At 39.2% G+C, this 21525-nt stretch overlaps 1 protein-coding gene across 1 annotated transcript in view; it reads left to right on the forward strand.

The window, feature by feature from the left end:
• efs (embryonal Fyn-associated substrate) overlaps nucleotides 1-20191 on the forward strand; it is a 28721-nt gene extending 8530 nt beyond the window's left edge. The window contains exons 4-6 of the mRNA XM_039746283.1: nucleotides 4610-5641; nucleotides 16809-16889; nucleotides 18780-20191. Of these exons, the coding sequence (XP_039602217.1) occupies nucleotides 4610-5641; nucleotides 16809-16889; nucleotides 18780-19217 (1551 nt within the window). The 3' untranslated portion in view covers nucleotides 19218-20191. The remainder of the gene's footprint in view (nucleotides 1-4609; nucleotides 5642-16808; nucleotides 16890-18779) is intronic.
• The last annotated feature ends 1334 nt before the right edge of the window (nucleotides 20192-21525 follow it).

Genomic DNA, 21525 nt, shown 5'->3' on the forward strand with positions numbered 1-21525 from the left:
ATATATATATATATATATATATATATATATATATATACACTAGGCGACCGACTTTTAAGTTGACCACTTCTTAATGCAATTCAATATGTAGATCAATTTGATATTTTATACAAACTCATTAATTTAGTTATATTGCATTTGAGCGGTATTACTTTAATACTCGTAGTTTCTGTTATTTTTGTGATGAAATGTAAACTTTTTTTCTATATTGAGGTCGCCCTTTTGAACCCCCCTGATATTTACTACGAGGTGAGGCATTTGTACTCCATCAATGTTAATTACTTCCAGAGACATAATTTTGTCTATTTTTCCAGCGCATTGCGCACAAAAGCAAGGGAACGATGGGAGCACCAGAACTCTGCTCACATCATGTCGCTTCGGACCACAAGCTGCAAGTAGTAAGTCTGTGATAAGCGGAATACCGCTACGCTTTCCACTCACGGGACGGAAGGACAATCCCGACCGCTTATATATAGTAAGAAAGAAGAAGATATCGCACAGTCTGGAGTAGAAAATCATCTTTTATCTGGAAAAACAAAACTACAAATTCCATCGTGCATTGCAAAATGGACGGGGCGTGTGTGAAACTTCACGCCTGTGTAGCACTCGCGGGACAGAAGGACAATCCCGACCGCTTTTATATAGAAGGATATATATATATGTGTGTGTGTGTATATAGTCCGTGATATTTTGTGTCAAATATAAATATACATATTTTAGATTTACGTAACTAATATAAATAAATAAATTTAAGTATGTGTGGTGCAACAGACTGCATGTAAACACATGTTTAATAGCTTAAACAAAGAGTTTGAGTCCTAGAATCACATGGCAGATTTATTATTGCCTAAGGCTCTATGATTTCTGCAGAGAACACAAATGGATCTTATGGAATTGACATATAAAAACAAATTTCAAATATAAACACATACATGTGTAGAATTTAGAGGTTTTGAGGGGATTTCAAAATTTCTAAACATATTAAACACTCTGAGTAATCTGACTGCTGTAAATGTTCATGTTTGTTGTATACATCATGGCATGCAGGATGCCTGCCCTTCAGTTAAGGTACAAGAGCTATCTATTTGCATGGGATTAGTTTAGGCGGGGGATGTTGATATAACTAGTATCGGGTACCTAAGCAGGGTACATAACACTAAAACAAAATCGTAAATGCAAAATTCAGGGCACAAAAATATCTCTGTGATTCTTACGAATTGAGTCAACAGCCTTTCTGTTGTGTATCTACTCTGTGCCTGAAATTAGGGTTTCTCTCCTCCTGTGGAGCTTCTTTGTGATTGGAAGGGTACAGGACAGTGATTTTTCAAGTGTGGTCGAAGTAGCAGCACTCTACATATATTACCCAGTTAGCTCAGTAGACAGTGAGAGTCGTTTCAGCAAATACTGTACAAGACACACTTCACAGACAACACAGAGTCTCTGATTGAGCTACGCACCATGCATCTCATAGTCATGTACTTCTATGAAAAATTATCCAAATGAGCACAGCTTCAAGTTTAGATAAAAAAAAAAAAAAAAGCTGATTAGGTGCCTTAAAATGTAAGGACTTTTTGTTTGGTGAATTCAGATATTTTAATTTGCTAATTGAACTTTTATTTATAGCAATAATGTACATTTAATTATGCACTGAACGTTAATTGATTTATTAATTTATTTATGCCCTGAACATCTTGCTGTTACTAAATCTGTGTGCATGCAATGTGTGCACTTTGAATGAAAAGAAAGAATAGTGTGTATAATGAATTCAAAGTGTCATTTTGCTATTGTTTGTGTAACACATACTTTGCTTTAGTAACAATGGGTTAATATCCCAAAATCCAAATAAAAAAAGAGTACATCAACAAAATGGGGAAAAAAATGAAACAATTTGGGGAAAGAATTAAAAGGAATACATAGTGCCCTAATTGATATTATAGTTAATATATCCCGAACACACATTGAGCTTGGGTACATTGTGAACTTTCAATCTTACATGTTTGCTGCAGTTAGCAATTTTTTGTATGATTAATCAAATAATTGTACATCTACCTCCTCAACTCAAATGTGGATAATAATTTGTGTTTAAAGCACATTAAAATGAGAAGATTGGAGTTAGAGCTAAAGTAAGATAAAGGCAAGAAATAGTAGACAGATTTAAGTAAATGTACAATATTACCCACCTGAAGACTCAACACTTTTTTCCCCCTAATAAAGTCAGCCATATGTGTTATTTCTGTCATTTCATACAAAGGAGGAATAAGAAAAAAGTGTGCTTTTCTGTTTATCATCAAGACAGCAAATAAGTGAATTGTTAATGCAACCTGAAGAACCCATATAGAAAGTGACTACTTGGTATTTCAGATGTAATAGAGAAGTAGGGGCAAGCATCGCCACCTCAAAAATCCAGGTGCCTGGGTTTGAGTCCGGCACCAAGATATTGTTCATGCAGAGTTTGAACTTTTTTTTTTTTTCCTTCAATCTTGAATTAAGTGGGTTTTAGAATGCTATAATATGTTGTTTTTTTTAATACATGTGCTTATTACCCTCACATCCCAAAGACACGTAAGTTACCCTGATTAGCCATGTGCATTAGTGAGCACTACAATGGACTGGCATCTCATCCAAGGTTGGTTCCTGCCATTTGCGCGATACTGCTGAGAGATATTTTACCCTTGCAACTTTAAATTGGATTAGATAGATAGATACTTTATTAATCCCAAGGGGAAATTTGCATACTCCAACAGCAGCATACTGATTAAAAAAAAAACAATATTAAATTAAAGAGTGATACAAATGCAGGTAAAACGGACAATAACTTTGTATAATGTTAACGTTTTACCCCCTCACTCTCCGGGTGGAATTGAAAAGTCACATAGTCTGGGGGAGGAACGATCTCCTCAGTCTGTCAGTGGAGCAGGATGGTGACAGCAGTCTGTCGCTGAAGCTGCTCCTCTGTCTGGAAATGATACTGTTCAGTGGGTGCATTGGATTCTCCATCATGGACAGGAGCCTGCTCAGTGCCCGTTGCTTTGCCACGGATGTCAAACTGTCCAGCTCCATGCCTACAATAGACCCTGCCTTACTCACCAGTTTGTCCAGGCATGAGGTGTCCTCCTTTATGCTGCCTCCCCAGCACACCACTGCGTAGAAGAGGCCGCTTGCCATAACCGTCTGATAGAACATCTGCAGCATCTTATTGCAGATGTTGAAGGACGCCAACCTTCTAAGGAAGTATAGTTGGCTCTGTCCTCTCTTGCACAGGTCATCAGTATTGGCAGTCCAGTCCAATTTATCATCCAGCTGCACTCCCAGGTATTTATAGGTCTGCACCTTCTGCACATAGTCACTTCTGATGATCATGGGGTCCAGGAGGGGCCTGGGCCTCCTAAAATCCACCACCAGCTCCCTAACCAGATTTGAGAAGGTTGTACTAAATACATTTTGAAATGTAAGCAAGAGACAATTAATTAAATTTAACTTCTAAAATAATTTAAAAATAAAATTAATGACACTGACGGGTACAGGTTTTGTTTGTAAGGTGTGTATGATGAATTTTGACATTGGTTGAGTTTTTAAGGGAAACAGGATTGCCGTTAATCAAAAGATAATTTCCAAGTCGTGCCTAAAACGTCTATATTTTGACATTTTTTTTTTTACTTTTACAGGCTTTTTCCAGTGTCTTGGTTTTTCCACACTCCTAATTTTCCCTGTAATTTTATATTGATCTAAATGAACAAAGCAGTATGAAGTACAAAACAATTCATTGATTAAAATTGACTACCGGAATATGGTGCAAATTATTGATCATATAAACTACGCAGTGTAGTAAATTCAAGTCAAAATTAAAGCTTTTTGACTAAGATGCTACCTTTGTAAAACTGAATGTGTGGTAACATGCTTAAAAGTCAAAGCCAAGTTATTTCATAATTAGGTATGTTTGAACCTTTGTTGTTTTCTTGTTAATGACAACATCTGAAGGCTTTGTTGGCGAGTCCAGAAATTGTTACCGAAACAGCAAACCGTTAGCATGGCAACAAAGGCTGTTAAAGCCATCATGTTTTTAATTTTATTTTTTATTTTTATCATAGTCCTTATGTAACTTGTTTTTTTTTGTCTGTAGAAAGCTGTCATCTGCATAGGACAGGAACTGGCTACAGTGTGAGTGTGGGTGTGCGTGCGTATGACGATGTGTTGGCTTATTGGAGCCAAGACTGCTCTCACTATGTGCTCTCAAAAGAGTGAATTTGAAACCGGATTTTGGACTGATGCTGCAGTAAAGGCGGTCATCTCTTCCTTTTTAAAAGAGTGCTACATTGCTTGTGTCCAGATTCATTTCTGGGTTGGGGTGTATGCTTTGCTCCCTTGATCATGTGGGTTGCCTGCAGTATCCAAAGGCATGCTGTTGGATTATTGTGTGACTGTGAATTCCCATTCCTTGCATCTGTTGCTTCTGGAAATCCCAAATTAGATAATCATTTTTTAAAAAGTAATTAAATCATTATTGCTGAAATGCTTAGATTATTATTTAATGTTTAGCCCAGGTAAAAAAAAGTTAAGAGCCATGTATTTCAATAATGCATTAATTTATTGAAGCCTGCTTATCTTCTAGGTGTACGATGTACCATCTTTGCTTCTAAAAGACATCAAAAGCAAGATCATTGAAGATGAGACATACAATGTGCCAACAAGTACTGGCATGGCAGCTTTTCCAGTTGGTCGACATCCAACTGATAACGAGGAAGAAGATGATGTATACAGTGTGCCAAGTTTGACAGGCCAGTGTGGCATTTTAAACCCAGATGGTGAAGAACTGAGTGACATTTACAAGGTGCCTGGTCACTCCAGTAAGCAGGAGCTTGTCTATGAGGCACCTGTGGATGTTCCTGAAACCGCAGATGAATGTGGTGTTTATGACATGCCTGCTTCTTTGAATTCCCAAGTGGATGAGACTGATGCATTCCTTTTAGAGCCAGAAAGTTTCATTCGTAGACTTTCAGTTTCAAGCACAAGCAGCTGTCAGTCAAAGTCTTCCACGGAAAGTAGTCTGGATAATCTTGCCAGTTTGATCAGTTCTGCTCAGAGCTCAGCTTCTTGCATACCAATCCCAAAGGAACTGCCTTCTTTGCTGAATGATATTGTAGCTTCAGGTCGTCAAATTCCCTTCCTGGTCTCTGATCAGCGCTTTTCAGATTCATTGAACCGTATTGCAGACATGATTCCTGGTCTTTCAAAAGGGCAGGTGCCTGATTCTCTGGTGTGCCTCGTCTGCAGGGCTTTGGAGGAGGCTGCCTCCCTACTGGCAGGCCATACTTCAACATATCGACCTCGTCTGTCTTCACAGGAATCACTATCTAGACGCCCACTGCCAGCACTTCCAGTGGCCGAAGTAAAGCCAATTAAGTCCAGAAAGAAAGGGCTTTGTCGGAAGGGGAGCAGCATCCAAGAGAGACCCCTTCCACCTCCTCCACCCCCTTCCTTTCCTCTACCCCCACCTCCCACGGGAGATCCACAAAGAGAAGAAGAGACTGTGGAAATTGCAAATGAGTATGAGGGAATCGGACTGATTACAGTGCCAAGCAATCAGGGAGCAGATGCTACAAACATTCCACTCGGGGAGAGTGGAGGATATGTCAAGCTACAGGTAACGACATCACTCAGGTATACAGAAATAATAATGGAAATGTGACATTGGGAGATTTTTTTTTTTTAATTTGCATGCATGTTAGATAGGTTTATAGTTCAAAATTGGCTCATGTGGGCGTTTGTATGAGTGCAACTTGTGATATACTGGCAACTCCTCATGGCTGATCTCTGTCTTGTACCTAGTGCTGTCCGGTTAGGCCCTAGGTGTCCACAGGCCTGAACTGGAGTAAGCACATTTGAGAATGTCAAGGCAGTATGCAATCATACCTGATCTCCTGTTAGAATACATTACAGTTGTGTAGTTCCTGCTAAAGTGAACAGTTAGAATAAGTCATAATTTACTATCTGGGCTGTACGGTAAGACCTTTATGGTGTAGCTTTTTTTTTTTTTTTTGCATTTTAAAAGTCAGAATTCTTCTTTTATTTAAAGTTTTATTTAGTTACATTTGAACTATGTATGTTAATAATATTAAAACTATTTATTTTAAAGGGTGAGTAAGTAAATTGCTGGTATGGAAAATCTGCAGGATAGGGGCAAGTTGGAGAAGGGCACTACAGAGAGAGCTCTTAGTTGTGATTGGAAAACTGTTATAAGCCACTGTGTGTTGACAGTGGCTGCCAAGACTGGTAAGATACAGTATGTAATTATAGATGTTGCCACAGAATTAAGCGCTCTGGGTTAGAGGGAAAGAAGGCATAACAAATTGGCAGAAGTCCTGTATTATTCCACCTTACATGCTAGACAGCAGACAGGGAGGCCAGTGATTCTCCACTTGGAACTAAATTAGAGAAGAGGGCCTGAAAGCTGACTTGGGTAACTTTTAAAATACAGAGTGTAACTCTTTGCCAACAAAAAATTGAATCTGGCCATGGGTGTGTTGAGGTTAAAGATAGACAGTCATTGAGTTAAGCAGAACAGATTAAAAAAAAAAAAAAAAAAGAATAGTAAGTTAAAAGATTACACAGGCTGACCAAGACAGACCTGACCTTACGAAATCAAGGGCACTGCAGGAGCTGTAGGTTTTTGTTAAGTTCTCTTTATTACTTTTGTATTAGCTTTATAATCACATCATTCCTCCCTTGCATATTCTGATGAATGAATACTTGAATGTTGATATATGTGTTAACCCACTCCTTTGGCATTTTTATATGAGACTGGAGTACCATTACACCTCACTGGAGGCTTTTCAAGTGCAATATCTGTTATTGTCTATAGCTGCGTTTAATTCATTTCACACACACCCATGAGTTGGCATGTGTGTACTTACAGGTATTTTTATTTTTTTGAGAGAAGTGACAATTTTTTTTTTTTTTTTAAAAAGCAAGATACCATTAAAATGATTTAAAATATAGCCAGGGCATAACTGGTGTTTCTAATGGCTAGTACCGCTTTGACAAATTTGTAATTTATTATTAACATATGATGCAAAGTCCCATTTTCAGCAGCCATTCCTTCAATGTCCTAATTGTAAAGTCTCTTAGCTTATCCTTAATTAGTCATGTATAAATATCAGTTAGTTATTAGAGAAACCTTTGTGATTGCATTTGGGCTGCTGAAGCCAGTTATTCTGTTCAGTTCGGTTGCAAGGTACTGGCATTCCTTAAGTTCACTTCTGGTTTCTAAAATGAACAGAATGAAACTGCTTTCTTAAGAAATGTGTTAGTCTTTTTTTTTTTTCCAAACTTCATCTAACTGGGGTAGAAAAAGAATGAGACCTCGATGCACAACTGCATAAAAAAGGATAAGGACAGGTCTTCATTTGGCTTCTTCCTTAAGTACATGCCAAATACTAGTGCTGTCTGCAGCAGAGAAAAGATCATTCATTAGCACTGACAATTATGGGCTCTTCTAGTCATCTTCTGTCCAATGTCTACAGTATATTCTTTGGCCTATTTTAATCTTTTCTTTTTATTTGTTAGTCTGACATCTGGCTTTTTCTTTGAAACTTTGCCTGTTAGGCAGAACTGTCTTTTTGCTGTTGCAGATGACAGTGGTATTTGGTGTGTATTTACAAGGAAGTGAAATGAAGTCCTGTAAAAGGTGTTAGTTTTTCAAAATATAGACACTGATGTCCATATCCTTATATGCAGTTGTCTGTCTTGTTTTTTTTTTCTTCTCTTTTTAAGTCCTGGTTAGATCCAATTTGCCTTCTTTTCTCAAGACAGTAGCAGACAACTTTGTATAAAATCTTCAGTTTCTTGGAAAATTATCACATGGAATAGCCTTCATTCTGGGGGGAAAAAAAACTAAAGAATAATAAACAAAAGACTTGTTTCTTGAGAATATGGTTTTATTTTGGCCATTTGTGAACACAGAACCAAACTTTAGGAAAGCCAGTACATTTCTGCCCAAGTGAACAGAATAAAAGGTTTCAGCAGTGCTAATTCAGTTCCAAAGATTTCTCTAATATTTAATTAGCATTTAAAATGACTAAGGATAAGGGAACGGAAGCTTAACATTAGGACACTGAAGGAATGGCAGCTGAAAGTGGGGCTTTGAAGTCATATGTGAATGAGAAATTAAAAATCTGTCATTTCAAGGAGTTTTTGTTGTTAGAAACACTGGTATTGTCTTGGCTACATTTTAAATCAATGTAGTTGTATATTGTTAATTAAAATATATATGTGTGTGTTTATATATATATATATATATATATATATATATATATATATATATATATATATATATATATATATATATATATATATATAAAATGTGTGTGTGTGTGTATATAGAGAAAAGTCAAGCAAAATGACACCTTTTATTGGCTAACTAAAAAGATTACAATATGTAAGCTTTCGAGGCAACTCAGGCCCCTTCTATGTGTGTATATGTATATATATTATTAATATTTTAAATACATATTTATCACAGAGACTGTGAGCTTCTCAACAGAAGGGAATAAAAGTAAACAGTCTAATGCCCTTTTATTCAGCATAGAATTTAATCTATACCCTTTTCCACCGGGGTGTTTCAGTTTGCACAGTAGCTGTAATGGATCTGAGCATATGAGTACAGTGGAGTGTTGTTTGTCTTTGTGATATGATTACTATGAAGCCAGAGACACAGTGCCACTGCTCCGTTTTCTTCTGCTTTTTAACTGTTTGCCCTGGCTTTAAGATGTTGACCCTAGTTAAGCTGGAAGAGGCTGTATTTTCCTCATTTCAAATCGGGGATGTGGAAGATCAAACATCTCCCTCTTCAGCATGTTGTGTAAGACAGGAACCAATCCTAGATGAGGCACCAGTTCATTACAGGACCCACACACATGGCCCAGTCTGCCATCAGCAAATAAGCCACACAGAGAAAAGCCTATGAGGGCTAGGGGAGGGTGTGAAAATTACACAGGCAGCAGCTAACCACGTTATTTGAAGGCAGGATCTGTTAGGCAACAGCATTAGCCACTGCATCATGCTGCTCAGCAATTTTTCCTTATTTCAGATTCCTTGCAATTCCTTAGTTTTCAGAATTATAACATTTTCAAACCTGCTTTATCCAATTCAGGGTCACCTAGCACTTGATCCTATCTTTTTGGTACTGAGTACATTGTAGGTAGAGCACCAGCCCATCACAGAATCCGGTCATGCACATACCTACACCTAAATTGGGGTTTGGCAATATGGAATTGGTTTTCCTAACCAGCATGTCTTGGGGAAGTCTGTGTGGATTTGGCACAAGGTTCAAACCCAAGAAGGTGGATCTATGGGAGATCAACACTACCCCTTGTAGCAACACGCTACCTTTGCTGAATCAGTTTAGTTCAGTTTTTCTTTAAACGTTTACAAACTACTGTACACTTTTAAAATAAATTGTCTTCCTTTTATCACATCATTTTCTGAACCCACTTATTTCAATTTAAAGTCACAGGCTGCTGAAGTTACTGTCAGCAGAGTCAGACAAGCCAGGACGGAGGAGATGAGACGCTGGACCATCACGGGTCAATAAGTCAGATTCTTTATGCACCAGAATATTAATAATTAAAAGGAAAATGATTACAATAATCTCTGCACCTCTGGGCTGTAATTCCACTAAACAATGCCATGTTTGCTCCAAACACCCGAGTTTAAATCTCAGCTCAGTCACTGTCCATATCATTTTCTTCACGTGTCTACACTGGCTTTCACTGAGTTATCTAGTTTCCCTGCCCTTTCATCTAATTCATGGTTGATTCCTCACTTTTTCCAGATTCGTTTACCCTCTGCGGTTCTGTAGTAGTATTATTGTCAGGTGTACAGAGCACAACAAAATCTTTGCTTGCATGCAACATCTCACAATTCACAGGTCCCATGATAAACACGACTGTAGCGGAGTAACTGGTTTTGGATGATAAAATCCTGCAAATAGCTTTAATAGTTTCCAGTGTAATGTTTCTTTAAAAAAATACCCATTTTCTTACTGAATTTTTTTTGGTGAGGATTAGGTGTTTATTAAAATGAAGTTGAATTCACTGCATTTCATGATGGCATTGTGATTAGTCTCCTGAAGCCATCGAGTTGTTGATGTTAGTTTAACAGTGACTCTGAATTGGCCCTGTGTGTGAGTGTGGGTCTGTGTCCTACAATAAATGGCACTAAACCCTGGGTTGGTTCCTGTACTGCAGCTGGTGCACCTGGGATTGACTCCCACTCTCCTGAGCATGATTTTGAATTGAGCAGCTTTAGAAAATGGATGGGTGTTATACCTGTGACAGTCTCATAAGTTACTCAGATTCTCTGGTTCACAGTTCACTTTGTGTAAAGTTCTTTTTACATGAATATGAGCTTCAGTCTTATCCAGACATGCTGCCTTTCACTTGAGGATACATATTTTGGGTACCCACACAACTTCACAGTGAAGCTGCTGTGCCTGTTGCCTTTTTTGTATCTCACCTCCCACACTCTTAATCGCACACTATTGTAGCTGCCTGTTCTGCAGCGTGCGGGTGACCTCCATCGTATCTGTTCTTAGGTAAGACAAGGACAGACTAGCATGCAGCCTCACCACAAAAAGCTTTTCATAAAATAACCTTGAACCAAGCAAGCCTTGAGATGTAGGTTTTTTTGTGCTGCCATTCATTTGAAATAAAAGGAAAGCAGCAGTACACGATTTGTCACTTTCTGTCTGTATTTGTGCTACAAATTGGGATCGGCATGTGTAATTGTATAGTCCAATTTATAGTACCTAGTAGCAGGCCAGCAGGTGGTGCAGTGGTTAGCACTGTTATCTTACATATCTAGCATTCTTGATTTACTGTACATCCAGCAGCTAATGGTTGTTTGTGTGGAGTTTATATTTTATATATCATATATGCATGAATTTTCACCCACATCTCCAAATATGTGAGGTTGATAATTATAATTAATAATCATTATTTGCATTTATATAGCACTTTTCTAACTACTCAAAGCGCTCAGCAATTGCAGGCTAAGGGCCCAACAGAGCAGAGTACCTATTGCCATTTACAGGATTCGAACCAGCAACCTTCCTATTGCCAGTGCCGATCCCTAGCCTCAGAGCCGGTCAATTAATGATTGGAAATTGCGTCATTGTGTTTGTGCCTGTGAGTTGGAACTGCGATGGATTGGCACCCAGAGCTGGTTCCGTGACCTTTTTTGTAACATGTGTGATTGCTGAAGCATGTGGGGGTCAAAGCTCTATGTAGATGGGGCAGCAAAAGATCAAACCTTTAAGCCATCTTGCCTCTTCACCAATTAAGCTGTGCTATGCAATGTGACACTTACCTTAGAGGTGGTTAAAAGAAAAAAAATATATATGAAAATTCATCATCTAAAAGGGTTAGCTGAATTTAACAAAATGTCCACAGCTTACAGTCCATTATCTCTCTAACCTGCGTTGTTACAGCACTTGTGCCAAAGCCCTGTGAGCTCGATGGTAAGACAGACCTCTCAAATTTTGCTTCCAGTTCTCCAAAATTCAGACTAGATGGAATCAAATTCAACTTTTCCTCGCATTCCCTGAAAGCTAGGCAGTAAATTGGTTTGGAAATAAGTTAAATGTGCTCATGTCTTCTTTTTAAAAGCTGAGGTAGACAGTAGCACGGTTTCATCCATCCATCCATCCATCCATGAAACCTACTTAATATACACCTCAGGGTTATGTAGGCCAGTGCCTATCCTGTCAGTATTAGGTGCAAAGAAGGAGTCAAACCTAGACGGGGCAACGGGGCATTCTCGAGCACATCTGGATGATCTTGATGAAAACCAGCATACCCAGAGAAATAGTCCCATACACAACGTGCAGGGAGAGTGTGCAGTTCACACAGTTGGTGATCCATGTGAGATATAAACATGGAATCCTGGAACTGATAACCCGCTGTACCATACCATTACAATTCAGAAATTGATTAGATTACGATAGTGTGAGTGTTGGTGTGTTTGAGTGGGTGCTGCAATGAACTGACATCCCATCTAGGGTGGTTTACTGATTCATGTTAAGTGCCATCGGGATAAACCCTACAGCCCTCTGGGATCCTGACTTGGATTAGGTGTGTTTGAGAAAGATGTATAACAAACATAATATTATATCAAAAAGGCCTGTTTACTACAAGACCTTTCTGCTTATGTTCTAATGCTTTGTAAGGTTTAAACTACAAAAGATAAGCCCCTCTGATCATACAGAAATGAAATGTAAGCAAAACGTGCTGCATTGTATGGACAGTCTTTGAAACAGAACTGAAGAGCACATGTGAGGCTGCTTGTTTGAACACACCACTTTAGCGTTTCTTGGAAGAACTGTGTGATAACAAGGATGCTAGATGAAGTGAACCTTCACAGACCTGTTCTGGAGAGCATCTCTTTACCATCAGTCCCCTCTAACTAGCCAGGAAACAGCAACCACTCCGAATGTGTTATATTTATTTTTTCTGTAAAAGTGTTTGGTTAACCTTTTGATAAGAACATACAGACAGCCAAATATAGTATTAGTCAAGGCGTTAACCGCTGCATATTCTTCCTTTGATCTTTGGAAGTGATGAGATGAAAAACCTGAGTTGCATTGCTTAAATATGCTTGTTAATTATAGAATTCTAATAATAAAACTGGTATTCTGTTGAAGTCTAGCATGTGTACATATTTCCTGTTTCAGTGGGTGGACAGGTGGAGTGGCTCGCCCTCTTTTCAATGCTGAACAGCAGGCACCTGGTCCACAACCCACAATACATGAGCCAGTAAGCCATATTGATATTAATGAAGTTTCGATAACCACCTAGTTAATATCCTTGTAGTTGAGATAGATTAAAAAAAAAAAGGAAAATCAAATTAACAAAAGTAAGGTAGAACAGGCATGGTGCCATCTACATCTGTAGCGGTGAGTGAATGAGACTCTTTAGCTTCACCAGTGATACAGCCAATATCAGATCACCATCATCACCAAAACTACAAATAATAGTAATTTACCATATATACTCACGTATAAGTCGGGTCTTGAAACTCGAAAGATTGATCATATAATCAGACCCTGACTTGTACGGCCGTTCAAAAATACGACACTTAAATTTTATTTATTTATTTATTTTTTTACATCTTCTTGCCTCCTCCAATATCACATCAGTTTCTCTGACACATTGAATTTTGTTGCAGCAGCACAGTTACCAATTTGTTTCACCACTTCAACGACTTTTAATTTAAAACCAGCTTCATATTTTCTTCTGATCGAACGCTCCATCGTAGATAAGGGATGCTCTTATGATAAAGGTGTATGAGGGTGTGAGATGCACAAAACAGAGCAAACATCACTTCAGAATAGTTTGGGTTAAATTACCGTGTGGTTATGTAGGCACAATACATAGAAAAAAAAAAAGGGCAATGTGCTCCGTTGGTACTCTCTCGGGTGGACATCAGCATATCATAATCTCTTGGATCAATAGCGTGAGTTTTCCACATTCGACTTGTACAACCGACATTATTAACTACCGGAAATTATACAGTAAAATCAAGCCCTGATGTATCATCGGGTGAACTTAAATGTGAGTATATACAGTACTTAATATTTCTGTCTGAAGTTTTAAGGAGCTTACTGAAAATGTCTTTGAATATGTGTATTTCCACATTGTTATGTAAATGGTGCATTTTTTGTATTCTACATTATTTCGTGTTTCTTTATAACTAATTCAAGGCCATTTTTGTTGATTTGTAAATGTAATTATCGCCATGAGTCTTAAGTAATGAGCTAAAAGTAAAGTGAACAGAATTTAGAGAGCCATCAATTATCCATCCGTTTTGTATACCGCTTATCCAGTTTAGGATTGCAGGGCAGTAGCATTGGCCAAAAGGCAGGAACTAAATCTGGATGAGGGTATCAGCCCATCACTGGGCATGCATGTGCACACACACTCAAAACACACACACATATACACACACACACACACACACACACACACACACACACACACATTAAAAATCTTTACCGCACAAATTTAGATATGCCAGTTAACATAACCTATACGTCTTATCTGAAACAGGAGAAAAGCCCCCTCAGGTATAGGGAGAACATTCACACAGCCAACAAGAGTCCAGCCATAGGCAATTATGAATTGAAATCCCATCACAGAGTTCATGAGTGCTTACATCAGGGGTCCTCAATCACAGTCCTGGAAGGCTGCAGTGGCTGCAGGTTTTTATTCCAGCAAGTTTCCTAATTAAAAAGCAGCCCATGCTGATGATGAAACTTAGTATTGAACTATTTAGCCTGTTAATGCTTGCAGTCATCCAAGAGCAATTTTAATTGCACTGTAGAGTTTCCTTCTGTGAGAACATTGTCCATGTTATCATATTTAAACTTAATGGTCCTTCCAGTTCCCCTCTCATTCATTTCTAAACATTTTTTATCTCAGATACTTCATGGAAAGCACGTGAGCTGGAGAGCTGCTGGTTTATTGGTTATCAGCATCTCATTATTAACTAAAGTCTGATTAAGAAAACAGGCAACAATGAAAACTTAATTGCAGCTTCTAAAATCTAAAATAGTCAATTAAGGGTTCTGAATGGTAACATGCAAGAGAACTAAAATTAAGCCCAAAAAGTGTATTGCTTTAATAGTAGATAAAAGGGTTCTAATTAAAAAACTGGTTAAAGTGAAAATCTGCAGCCATAGCAGACCTACAAGACTGTAACTGAGGACCTCTGAACTACAAAGGAACTAAAATTTGTATTTGGTAAATGAAAGCACAAACCAGGCAGAGTTAAACACCAACTTTCATTATCAGCAAGGACTGAGTTCTAATTAGGACAATGGCTGGAATGAAAACCCCGTAGCCACTGCGGCCCTCCAGGACCGTGACTGAGGACCCCTGGCTTACATATTCATCTGAACAGCATTTATGGCAACTTTTCTTTTTAGTTTTATTTTAATTGCATCATGTACTTTAAGGAAAAATGTGCCGTGGACTGGAATCCAATCAATGAACCAGTTACTTGCTTCTGTTTACACATCAGAAAATTGGATGAGTGAATAATTTTAAAATAAAAGTTACTTTTTTACTGGACATGCTTGTATATTAGGTTAATTTTTGACCACCTTAAAGTCCATTGACTTAAGGCAGCCTAAAGCCTTGCCTCATTGGTTTGTACCCAATTGTGAAAGTGGATTTTAACTTTTGTTAGTAGTATTAGGCCAGGTTTATACTTAACGTGACGCAACGCATGCTCCAGCGGACGCTACTGTGACGCAAGTGTTTTACTGTTCATACTTGCACACGTACTTTAGGTAAATCTGGAAGATTCTACCAGGTTGGCAGTGCAAGATATTATCACGGTGAGAAAACATTCAGCTTGGCTGTGTTGTGAATCACCTGAAACATTCATTATATTCTGATGACACCTTACCGCAATATCTCTGAAAAGGATATTTAAAGATTAAATTCATCAATCCAGGGATGTGTCCATTCCAGCAAGCATTGGGCGCGAGGCAGAAACAATCCCTGGACAGGGCATCAGCACAAGGCTAAAACAAGCACTCGCATGTTTTAGCGTCACCAAATCCCCAAATCTGCACATCTTTGGAAGGAAACCAGAGCCCACTGAGGAAACCCAGCAGGAAAACATGCAAACTCCAGGCAGGGAACACCAGGGACGTGACTCCATGCGAGACAGCAGTGCTACCGTTCCGCCACCGTGTCACCCCCCTATGTGTGTAATTGTTAACAGTATTCATTATTTAAAAGTAATTAACGATTTATCTGTAAAATGTAACATACATACTTTATAATGCATTTCATCATGAAAGTGATATCAAGTATAAATCTAAGGATTCTAAATGTGCGGAGAGCTGGAATATCACATTGAATGTGTTCTGTGTGGCAGTTGCTGCTTGCCGCTGCTGTCGGGTCAGGTGGAAGCCCCAGAAGCACATAGTGATTAACAACTGGACTAGTTTTAAATTGACGTTTACGATGGTCTACTTTAATGATAAAGTAAACTACGAGATTAAAGTGGACATTTCGAGACTTAAGCTGAAATTTCCAACTTTAATCATAAAATACACCTTTTCACTGTGTCATTTTTTTTTTTCTCTGTGGCTCAAATACAGCGCTGGCTGTACATTCTGATGGTGGTGTGAAGGTGCAAAAAAAAAAAAGACAGCACAGAAGATGGTATGTGAGACTTTTAAAATGTATCATGTCATTACAATGGGGAATATGCCACCCTTGAATATAAAAGCACCACGAAAATGTCAGCATTTTGCTTCACCACATCAAACCATTCATCAAATATTAAAGCAGACACACCGATCCCGTAGGATCCGCATAGCGACTTTCTGTCACACGTAGATAGTAAACAGAGATTCTAACATCACATTCTGACTTTTATCACACTGCACCCCCTGACTCTTTTCTGGGACTGCAACTCGCGCACGTGTCATGTTAATTTCTGTGAAACATGCTTAGAGGATGCTTCAAATGAAAGCTGGGAACGCGTGGCAGCCATGATACATACGCATTGTGAGTGTGAAGTATAAACGAGCCCTTAGGGTGTTGTTCCGTGTTAGCCATTATGGATGTAGTGAGAAGTTGAGCAAAACAGCTGCCGTATTATGTGGGCTTTGCTTAATAAAGTCAGTATTCTTGTATTTGATTACCTTTTTGTCTAAACCTAGTAGTAGTTAGACAAGTTTCTGTAGAATTCAAAATACTGTTTTTCTTTTTAATAAGTTTCTCATTTGTTCATAGGGACAACCTCTGCCAGAGCCTCCAAGACCACAAAGAGAGGGTCCTGCTCAAGAGCAAGAAAGCACTGATCCAAATCACAAGGTAACTTCATCCATTCCTTCATTTCCTCACACACTAATCTAGTTCCAGGTCACAGGGATCTGGGGTCTATGCTGTTAGCATTCCACAAACCTGTCCTAAATGGACTGGCAATCCAGTGCCCAGTACCCACACTTGTGAGGTTAACCTGACATGCAAATCTTTGGAAAGCGAGAGGCCATACTGGAAAACCTGAGAGACAGGAGGTGAATGTACAGACTTCTCACTGGCAAAGCACATGCCAGGAAATTTATACTGTGTCTCTAACCAGTACACCCCCATGCCATTCACCATAAGACAAACCATTACTTCTGTGACTAAGCTTGAGGTTTGGAACTAACCATCTTGGTGAAAGCTGATTCTCTAAAAATATGGGAAATGTTTAGCAACTCGGCAACCTAAGCAGAGTTGCAGAGCCTTTGAAATATCCTTGTGTTTAGTTTTTAAAAGAAAGATGACTTTCTAGAATTTTGTGCTGCTTCATTGTGACTACCAACAAAAGACAAATGAAAATTAAATGGAGAAAGACAGAGTAGTTAGCAGAAATGAAAAAAGACAGCTGATATTTATTTTGTTAAATGTAATCCATCTGTACGTTTTAAGTGCTTATCCTGTTTGGGGTGAGGTGTTTTCAAGCATAATGCAGATGTTGATTGGTTTCTGTGTAAAGGAAGTCAATGCTCTGTTGGTTTCCACTTTATTCCCAGTGAAGCCAGGATAGGCTTTGTCTCTTTCAAAAACTGAATTAGAATAATCAGTGCTGAAAATGTTCTGTTTTGCCCTTAAGGGGCCGTATGAGTAACAGATGGTCAATATGTTTGCTTAGTGGTTGGTGCTGTACACTTGATGTCAAGTAGGTTCAGATCCATCCAGGTTGCTTCCTGCATGAAATTTTCATTTTTGACATAAGTGAGCCTTGCAGCGGATTGACATTCTGCCCTGGGTAGTTTCTATAGCGTGGCGCACGAAAAACCGAACTGTCTCCGACCGGCTGGCTCAAGCTATTATACAGGCGGTTGCCATCGTGGAGCCTCGTTGTCGCAACGGATTCAGCAGCTCCAACTGTGCAGTAGTAAAGAAGCTGTGAGCCAGCGGCTACAGAGGTGCGTGAAAGAGATCCGGAAGATGTATTCTGTGCAACAGAGAATTGGAATAGTGGAGGCATATGTGTCTACCGGTTCTTTTAAGGACACGTGGGACATTTTCGCACAGAGGTTTCCTGGCGTAAACCTATCGGCAAAGAGCAGTGTTCACAAGTTGGTGAAGAAGTGGCAGAAGAGTGGGTCAGTTGAGAACTACAAAAAGAATTGGGCCCTGTTCGTTCATACACCTGCGGTCGTAGCAGATATTCAGAAACGGATGGCCAGAAGCCCTAGGAAATGGACACGTAAATTGGCACAACAAGCGAATGTTTTGTGCAGGTCTTGTCAACATGTGTTGCACTCATTAGAAATGAAGCTGTTTACAGTAGAATGACTTGTGCCCAAGAACTGAAGGACGACGTGTATTTTATTGTACGTGGCTCCTTCAAACAATTGTAATTGGATTTTTGTGTTGCATATCTTTCGTTTTGTGTACAGGCTAAGAAACGTACGTCGACATTGGAGTCGGAGATGGTTTGGTTTTTTTGTGCGCCACCCGGTAGCTTGCACCCACTGCTGCCTCCCTGTGACCCCACTTGGGAAATTTAGGTTTTAAAAAATCAATGGAAGAGAAACAGAACACAAGAGTTTTATTTCACGGAGTCCATGACAGAACTTGGAACAGTAATATAATATTCTTAAAGCTGTCTTAGGGCCGTGAGAGTGCAGAACAGCACCATGTTCAAAAATCATTGCATAGGCTCAGACTTAACTGATGAATCCGTCTTGTTTATTTTTTTTTTCTTTTCAGGATGGCTGCAGTGCACCACTGTCCTCTCTTTCTGCAGAAGATCGCCAGCTCCTATCATTCTACTCAGATCAGAGTCAGACGCACCTCTCTGCCTTAACTGCAGCCATTGATGCTTTATTTGCCAGCATTCAGGGAAACCAGCCTCCCAGGGCCTTTGTTACCAAGGGAAAACTGGTGATCGTGACGGCTCACAAACTTGTCTTCATCGGAGACACTCTGTCCAGGCTCCTCTCCTCTTCTGAAGTCAGGTCAAAAGTCACAACATCTGGCGCCCTTCTTTGCCAAGCCCTAAAGTCTGTTGTCCTGGCAACGAAAGGGGCAGCACTTCATTACCCATCAGTCTCAGCTCTGCAAGACATGGTGGACAGAGTAGCAGAACTGTCCCAGCATGCAGTTCGCTTTACGGGCTTGCTGCCAAGAATGGCCAATGCACTGTGACAAGACGAGTGGCTTGTTTCTTTATCTTCTACCAGGTTTTTAGGGTGCCTATCTATTTTCTAAAATTTTATAATTTTTACAATGTTTGTATGTGGTTCTATTTATGTTTTTTCTTTTCTAAAATTTTATACAAAAAAAAAAACAAACAAAAAAGTTAATGATTGTGGACTTTGCCCACTCACAAAATCAGAATATAAGCGTTAAACGCCTGTACGTTTGAGCATGCTGACCAACAGATTTACTCAGATTAAGAAACAGGAGTCACATGCCTCTGACTCTGCAAGTAGAAATCCTTGTGACCGCCAGCATTGATCTGAGTTTCACAAACGCCAGGATTACCCGCCATTCAACCTTTGTCCTGTTCTTAAGACACCAGCAGTGCAGGGGCCCCCAAAATGTGCATGTTGCACTCACTGATATATATATATATATTTTTTTTTTTTTTTAAGTGAATTGTGCCATTTTTGAAAAGCAGACAAATAGGCTGATGCGGGAGGCAATCAGGATAGGAGCAGTGTCTTGGGTTACATAGGGGTGGTATCACTTGCTGATCAGCTTGTGCTTCTACTTTCAAGTTCAGGCAAGAATTTAGGCTGGGCTGTCTTGTGAAAGTGCCTCAAGAACTCCGTGACACAGGCCTATTGCAGATCCTACAGTCCGGAGACTACGGGTTCAGGGGTGGGGAGGGCCTGGGAGCTGCAGATCTATTGTCCAGCATTGTCTTTTATGGGATCAGCGGTGTTGGTCATGCCGTCGCTGGACGGGACAACCAATACTGAACTAGATCTGGTGGGTAATGTCAGTAAGCAATGCCCAGCGGCTGTTTATACACAGAGTGTGTAGTTTGTGTTTTGTGCCGTCACAGCTCTTGTGTTACAGTGCTGTCTCTCTTTGACAAGTGCTGGACATTCTACTTTTGTATCTTGTTTTTTTGTTTTTATTTGAGTTCAATCGAATACATCGTTTGCTCTGAATTTTGTGTGCTTTGCATGATTTCTTGTGACTCACTGCTGCTAGAAGAGTTACGGGAACCTTCAGTCACTGGCTAAAGAACAAATCTTGGCAAGTGGTGAGATCGAGCAGTGCCTTAACCGGAAATACCTGTTGTGCTCCTTTTGGGAAAACCCATTCATTCAAGATGCCACAACACGTCAACCTCTAGATTTTATTTTTCGTAGATTACATTACAGGAAATGGGACACTGATCAATTAAGAGCATAAACCGCACTCCAGTGTGTACCATACGTTTTATATCTCTCTCTCTCTTACATCCCATCTCAAAGAACACAATATGAAGCAGCCCTTCATAGATACTGAGACATCAAAAAAGTGGAAGGCTTTATTTTATATAGCAAATCGCTTCTAATACTAATAATACATTTTATTTATATTGCGCTTTATATTTAACAATCTCAAAGTGCTACAAAATAAGAATAAATTAACAAACAAGATATTCTATAGAAATAAGTTAACAAGATGCCTTTCTAAAAAGATACGTTTTTAGGTTTCGTTTGAAAGCATCTCATTCTCATGGGCCTTTACAAGAGTAAATCCACAGCATTGCAGACTTGCAGCATCAACTACAACATTCATTTCTCTAGCAGATTTTCATACAAAACAGGCAGGTGAAAATAATGAAGTAGAAATAAATGAATATATGAATGAACAAACATCCGTTATCCAACTTGCTATATCCTAACTACAGGGTCACGTATGGGGTCTGCTGGAGCCAATCCCAGCCAACACGGGGCGCAAGGCAGGAAACAAACCCCGGGCAGGGCGCCAGCCCACCGCAGATGAACAAAGAAAGTATCAAAAAAGAATAAATATGTATTTACATAACACAGTACACAATGGATAAAGTACAGTCCTTATTTAGTTCACTTTTTAAGTTTGTAATGATTAGAACAGTAAATCTGATGTTATGGTCAGATGGCCAAGGAGGGCAGAAAAATAAAAACTTCATCTGGCAAAATGCTGAAGAAAACAAAAAAATCTGCAGGGGTTTAAAGCGTAAAGACCACCCCGCCTCCACCGGACATTCTCTTAAACAAATGTGCTTAAGTAGTTCCTTATTGCTTTTTATACGTCGCCCTTGGAAATTTGAAGCAGTGGAACTTGTGGACAGTTGGGGTCTCCACATTCCTTCCAACATCATAGGTGGCGGTAGAGGACTTGGATCAGACGACCGTGGCGTAAAACACCACTAACGAAAAACAGTGAAGGTTACCAGTGATTGCAAGTCTCTGAAGTATATAACATTAAAATAAATGTGCAGTGGAGCTGAAAAGCAACTATGAAGCAGACT

The sequence above is a fragment of the Polypterus senegalus genome, chromosome 1 (assembly GCF_016835505.1).
Source record: "Polypterus senegalus isolate Bchr_013 chromosome 1, ASM1683550v1, whole genome shotgun sequence".
NCBI lineage: Eukaryota > Metazoa > Chordata > Cladistia > Polypteriformes > Polypteridae > Polypterus > Polypterus senegalus.